This window comes from Gasterosteus aculeatus, chromosome 13 (genome assembly GCF_964276395.1).
Source record: "Gasterosteus aculeatus chromosome 13, fGasAcu3.hap1.1, whole genome shotgun sequence".
In the NCBI taxonomy this organism is placed as follows: Eukaryota; Metazoa; Chordata; class Actinopteri; order Perciformes; family Gasterosteidae; genus Gasterosteus; species Gasterosteus aculeatus.
This window is the reverse complement of record NC_135701.1, coordinates 18,398,806-18,405,419: the sequence shown is the minus strand read 5'-3', so window position 1 is coordinate 18,405,419 and position 6,614 is coordinate 18,398,806. Positions and strand designations below refer to the sequence as shown.

General features: G+C 45.0%; 1 protein-coding gene across 5 annotated transcripts in view; it reads right to left on the bottom strand.

The window, feature by feature from the left end:
• Positions 1 to 115: 115 nt before the first annotated feature.
• Positions 116 to 6,614, bottom strand: part of cux2b (cut-like homeobox 2b) — a 77,623-nt gene continuing 71,124 nt past the window's right edge. For all 5 annotated transcript variants that reach the window (XM_078087285.1, XM_078087287.1, XM_078087286.1 and 2 more), the window contains 5 exons: positions 5,176 to 5,341; positions 4,735 to 5,046; positions 4,452 to 4,640; positions 4,071 to 4,347; positions 116 to 3,943 (listed from right to left, as the gene is read on the bottom strand). In XM_078087285.1, coding sequence (XP_077943411.1) covers positions 3,172 to 3,943; positions 4,071 to 4,347; positions 4,452 to 4,640; positions 4,735 to 5,046; positions 5,176 to 5,341 — 1,716 coding nt within the window. In that variant the 3' untranslated portion in view covers positions 116 to 3,171. The remainder of the gene's footprint in view (positions 3,944 to 4,070; positions 4,348 to 4,451; positions 4,641 to 4,734; positions 5,047 to 5,175; positions 5,342 to 6,614) is intronic.

Below are 6,614 nucleotides of genomic sequence, written 5' to 3'. Positions count from 1 at the left end.
TTTTTTTTTTTTAAGGGTTTTACCAAATAGTTTTTGCATTAATTTAATTGTATTCATTTGTAATGTGGGTGGCACTCCCGTTACTGCAAAGAAATAAGAACACAACACAGCAGGATCTTAAACAATTATGTATTGAATGATGGCTTACATATGCAAATTCAATTCAAAGAGGCTCGGCATACATTTGTCCATTCTTTAACATTTACTAGCCCGACACGTCAGGGCGTTAGACAGTGATTTAAGCCTGCAGGACACTTCTCTTTATTGACTCACAGCTGACTTTCAAATAAAACATTTTCTTCAGACAAATCAGATTTGTAAATATTGTTTCTATATTAACAACTCTTTCAACTTTTGTATTACCAATTCCTTTTATTTAGTGACTAATGTCAATTACAAAATAAAAAACATCCAATGTGTGGGGCTTTTGTTACTGGGTTACAAAAAGCGTTCCGCCCCACTTAAACCCTACCTTACCACACGGCATTATTCCTGTGAGGATAATGCATGAGGCATATGATATGGCACAAAATAATCTTGATTTCAGTATTTACCTGCAAGTAGTTATTGGGTTCTGATTGGACTGGATTCATTATGACTTTGTGAGAGCCAAATTGATCAGCTGCACCATGCATGGACTTCAATAATGTAAAAAGTGCTGATTTAATGTCCCTGTGCAAGAACAACAACACAAAACACAGTCCTATCCCTTGTAATGAGACCGGAATGGATTCGCATGCAAAATAATGAGATGAGCTTTACATGAAGAGAAAATGCATTTAAATACATTTCTTGTTCAGTCATATGTCCATGTTACCATGAAAGACAACGAAATCTCCACATTAGAAATGCCACCGCTAATCATACAGTATATTATGCACACAAAAAATGGTGGTACGAAAACCAGAGAAAAATCTTCTGTGGCTCCAAGAGAAAACCAAAACAGTATTTTAGAGAGCAAAGTCTACTGATCTCAAAAAATGCAACCCATTAGCCTCATCCTGATAGTTCCAATCTGCACTGCACTTTGACACGTCTGTGTAATGAATTACAAAACAGCAACAGCCATCCAACAGTCCACCACCTGCTGGGAAAGTTGCATTTCCTGTATACACACAACTTCCGTAGATCCATTTAATATTTAACGGAGTCATTCCCTACACCACATAATGTTTATCGTAGTCACCACTACTGATGAGCGCAACTGTTTCAGTAAAGCTTTAAAAAGCAAGACTACCCTGAGAGAAGGTCTAAAACGTGGGCAAGCTTGCCAGACCAGAACTGGCTTGAATGGGTTTGGTTTATTAAATCTGTACACTCTATTTCAATATAATCAGCACATTTTGTCTGCAGATTTTCTTTTTTTTTTAGTAATTGTGTAATATATATCTCTACATAATACAATCCAAGTCCTCTGAACTATGTAGACATGTGCAAGTGTTTTACTACCAACTTCAACAATACAGTAAAGGCAAAGACTTGTGGACACTAAGTTAGAATAATGTTGATATTTGAAATTTTTCTTGAGTCCCCACAATTATCAAAATCTAAGTGCTGTAAGTAGTTCATACACGAGGTATTGAATATCTAGTTAACTGTTCGGAGTATAAAATAGAGGCAAAATACATAAAGAACATTTTGCAAGCATGACAAAGAAACTTCTATAGACACGATACACCAGTGGTCAAAGATAATATGAGGGGATACCTGTAACCTTTTGTGTCCTTGGAAGTAGTCTACTTACAGATTGGATGTTTTCATGTTGACGGGAGGTCATACTGCATCATGCTCTCGGATAGATTTCGCCCACAGGGAGATCGATTCACAGCGGGCAAAGCTTTCATATCAAACTGGCCGGCTAGACATCATCTCAGTGTTTGATCAAGTCCGTATATTATAACTACACTAAATTACCCTTTTTGAGAAAGTGCACTCAATCAGGCGTTACCTGTGAGGAAGATCATAATACACACATATAACAGATTTGTTAGCTCCCTATCTCTTCAAACAGCAGCGTTTTCTTTGTAAACGACAGATTTCACTCATTAAAACTATGTCCGAGGCATAATACAGAGTGCATTCCCTCTATGGATTCAAATAAGTGTGGGTCATGTTTATGTATAAGAATGAAACGCATGGTTATAGCATGATGTGCATCAACATAATCTGAGGTAAACCAGGTGTGTCTTGGCCTGTTACAGTCTGAGAACCAATGTCTTACAGGGTCAGAGAGGTAAGTCTGAAATAAATCATGTAAACTGTGCTCATGTGCAGTAAATGTTTCACTTACTACCGAAAGCACAAGGGCCCAAAACTGTAAACCTCAAGGATTATACAAAGGAAAAAAAAACAAAAAAAACACTTGAAGTACTCTACTCTTTAGATTTAGTGTTTCCTTTTTTCATATTTTTTGCAGGGTTTTCAACTTTTTTTTTTTGTCAGTTGTTTTTGCTCAAGTATAATCACAGGTGACTAACTACAAAGGGTAACAGGGTCAGGTGAGTACCATGCTACATCGGGTTTAGAGAAGGCTATTGCAGACAATTCTACAACATGTACAACCACATTTTATACGTGAGTTACAAATATTTCAAAACATATCACCAAGAAACTAGGTACATACAAGATGTTGAATATTTAGAGTCTTAAAGGACTATCCCTCAGTCAGTGTTAGGATTTCATGTTGCTTGACTTAAACTGTCCAGTTTAACAGACAAAATCTGAAAAATTGCTATTCAAAAAGTAGCAAATTTGGTCAATGTCTCTTTTCAAATAGTTATAGTGCTTTTAATGGCTTAAGACAGGGGTCTTTTTTTAATCTCACCCAGTGGCAATCAACAGAACTTCAGTGTACATTTTATGACACCATAGCTGCAAAAGTCTTTATGTCAAGTCCAATAGGTAAAACAACAGCTAGTGCTGTCACACGTCCTTCAAAGTAGTATGCATTATCAAAAACAACAAAAAATAAAAACAAATACACAATTATAATTTTTTTTTCAACTCTTCAAGTTCTTGGAGGGAATTCAGTCATATGTTCTGTTCTGCGTTCCCGTTTCCTATGAGTTATCAGTCTTAGAGGACAGGCCCCCAGGAGCCAGGCCCCCGTTCTATTTGAGACCCTCCCATGTCCCTCTAGGGTCATCAGCACTAAACACGGCAAAAGGAGACTTAAAACTCCCATTCCAGTGTCTCTTCCCGATTGGCTGCTCTCTCTAGCCTGTGGATGATGTTATTGAGGTTGGCCATTTTCTCGTTGCGTCTCTGAGTGCTTCGGTTGAGTTTGGGGCTGTGGAAGGGAGGCAGCTGGCAAGGGTCCAGGCTGTGATTGGTGCTCGTTGAGGGCGGGTTGGGCAGCGAGGGCGATATGGGGGCCGAGGAGGAGGGGACGGGGGAGAACGACATCATGAGGCCGGGGGAAGATGCGGCGGAGGGGGAGTTGAGGGACACCTCCAGGCTGCCGCGGCAGGGCTCCGACGAGGCCTTGAAGCTGACGGGGTCCACGGGCGACTTCCCGGACTCTTCCCCCTCGTGCCTGGACTGGACGGTTCTCTGGGGGCCGAGCCCCTGAGCCAGGCTGCTCACCCCCTCTTCCTGCCTCAGGCCCTGGCCGGCCGAGAGGGGCTCGCGAGAATCCTCGCTTTTCAACTGGGGGAACTGCACCGCCATGGAGAAGCACTGGACCCTCGACTGCTTAACGGAGTCCCCGTCTCCCTCCCCCCTCTCGTCCTCCCTGTCCGTCGCCTCCTGTTTGACGTGAGGGAGTGCGGCGTTGACGCTGAGGCGAAGGCTGGAGTGGATGTGTCCTGAGAGCTGCTGCCGCCTCCGCTCCTCTCCGTCCGAGCGGGGGCTCCGCGTCGCGGAGGGGGAGTAGCTGTGGTGCTCAGCGTCCGTGTCATTGTCCAGCAGACCCTCCATCAGCACCTCCCGCCGCATCCTGGACCTGCGCGCAAACACAGCTGTTAGACAGGCAGGCATTACTACTCGTGTGCAGCTGCGGGCTGAAAGCGAACGATCAGCGGTGATGAAAACAAAAGCCACTAGCAAACATGAAAGCTCATCGGACTGGCCTGTAGTTGTGGAACCAGTTGATGACAGTGTTCGTTTTGAGTTTGAGCTGGGAGGCCAGTATCTCGATGGTGTTTTGAGAGGGGTAGGGCTCCGAGATGTAGGCCTTCCTCAGGGCTTCTTTCTCCTCGGCCCCCAGCACCACCCGAGGCTTCTTGGCCTGGCTGTAGGGGCACAGGTCCAGCGACGCCAACGCCGGACTCACACACTCGGACCGAGTGCCGGGCGAGTCGCTGTCCGAGCCGGTGCTCAGCAGCCCGTACCGCCGTTTCAGATAGGCTGGAAGGGAAGACGGTGAGATTATGTGTGATGGGATTACAAAACACCAACACTTTCTCACTCTGGCGGTACAATATGCTTTAGTGAACATTCTGGGTTCCCACCTTTCTTCTCCATCTTTTTCATGGCCCTCAGCTTGTCTACGTTGTGGGGATCGTTGAGCCACAGCTGCATGCGGACAAACGGCTCGCGGCCTTTCAGGCTGAGTTTGTGCCAGGGTTTGGGCCTGGAGAGCAGGTCAGACACCGAGCCCTGCGTCAGGCCCAGGATGGTCTCCCCGAAAAGACGCTGGCCTGCGGGAATCAAACACACGCGGCAAAATGACGGACTTGCGTCTGATTTCACGCGCGGCGCCGGCTTAACCGCGCGGCGGGAGCGACGACCCACCTAGGTTGTTGTCCGTTAGCACCTCCTTGACCTTCTTGGTGATGGCGTACGTGTCCAGCTCCGAAGACATGGCCACTATCTCTTGGATACCCAGTGGGTTTGTCGGCGGGTGCAGGACCATGAGGGCAGGGGTGGATTTCCTTCCATCTGGGTGGGGGGGCAATCCCAGACCCAAGCCCAGGCTCTCAGGCTGCTGGTTCTCTTTGCTGCTCTCCAGGGAGAGGCTGACGGGCTCAACCAGAGGACTCGGGTGGCTCTCTGCGGGGCTGGGGGGCGGGGAGGGCGAGGAATGGGTCGTCACTGGGCTTTTATCTGGAAAAGAGAAGCATCACGAGAAAACCGTAAGTCTACAGCCCACGGCTGCACTATGGAGAGGGACATTCCTGCATTCGGTGTTACGACGGCTTGAGTGCGAGCGCGTGCGTTGATGTGCGGCCTCACCCAGAGCGTGGCCGTGGTTCGGCGGTTGGCTGAGGCTCTGGCCCAGCTGGTCCAGCAGCCACAGCTGCATGCGGATGAAGGGCTCCCTGCCTTTCTGGGTCAGCTTGCTCCAGGGTTTGGGCCGGGACAGCATGTCGCTCACGCTGCCCTGAGAAAGCCCCAGGACCTGTGTCGTACAATACAGGCGAACAACACGTAGAATTCAGTGATTTAAGTCGTTGGACCTGCAGTAAAAAGCCACTAGAGGGGAGCAGCACCTCACAAATATTTAGTTTGAGTCTATTCAAATACCGACATCTTGGAAAAGGACAATAGTAGACCGGCCACATTTTCTGTTACTATGATCATAGATTAATTCACTCAGAGAGTTTGAGTAAATAATAACCAGCAAAACGATTTTCTTCACGTAATGTTATGTATTTCTTTTTGATAAATGGATAAAATCTCAACACACATTGGTTTGCATAAAATTGCCCTTCAAACTAAGTGGAACTCAGTTGAAAAATATATTACAGCAGTCAAGGATTTATGAAGTATGAATAATGGAGACTCCAGACCCGAACTCGTAATATCATCAAAATAAAATCTGCAGGACGTCTAAACGTGTTTATCTATTCCACAGGATGAGGATGCGATGAATAAGAAAGGGGATTTTCTGGAAAATGAAGCCATATTCTCAGGGCAGAAGTGAAAAAAAAAATACTTGCATAAACGTAGGGTAGCTCAGTTTAGAAGCAATGCTTGTAAAAAGGCACCTGTGAATTTTCTGTTACAGTGGATGGGTCTAATAGTTAAGATAGAAATCAAGTAAAATACACATGCAGTGATATCACCCATTTAAAAAAGTATTTTGCTTTTGTCGCTGAATCGACCACATTCGTCTAGATTTAGATCATTGAACATAAACATTAAATATATAAACATAAATAAACTAGACTAATTACCACAAAACTCTTTCAAGCACACTGAGCCACAAAGGAAGTTCTATGAGAGGAAAATAGTGACACTAAACCACTAAACCTTGTGCTTGTGCGACAAATACAAAAGTACTTTTGCATTTAGTTGTTTATTTGTTTTCAAAGCTTCTGTTTTGTCAAATGTCTCCTATGCTTTATTTATTTTTCACTTTAAGCAACAGACTGTAGCACTGTGCCCGGATTTAATTTTTCCTGCCGGGACTATAAAGTTTATCTCTAACCAGAGAGAGAGCTATTTCCGTGCAGAGTACAGTGCTGCGCTGACATTTGTGGCCAACTCGCTGAGGTTCCACAAGGACACTCATCCAGGAAGCCACAAAAGATCTCAGCAGAACGTCCACAGACAGCCAAAAGACCCACAACAAGAGAGAGATGGAAAATGGGATCCAAAGGAGAGCAGCAATGTGGAAACAGTTGCTGTTCGTCATGCAGAAAAGCCCTGAAGGCTTTTAGGATAATTTC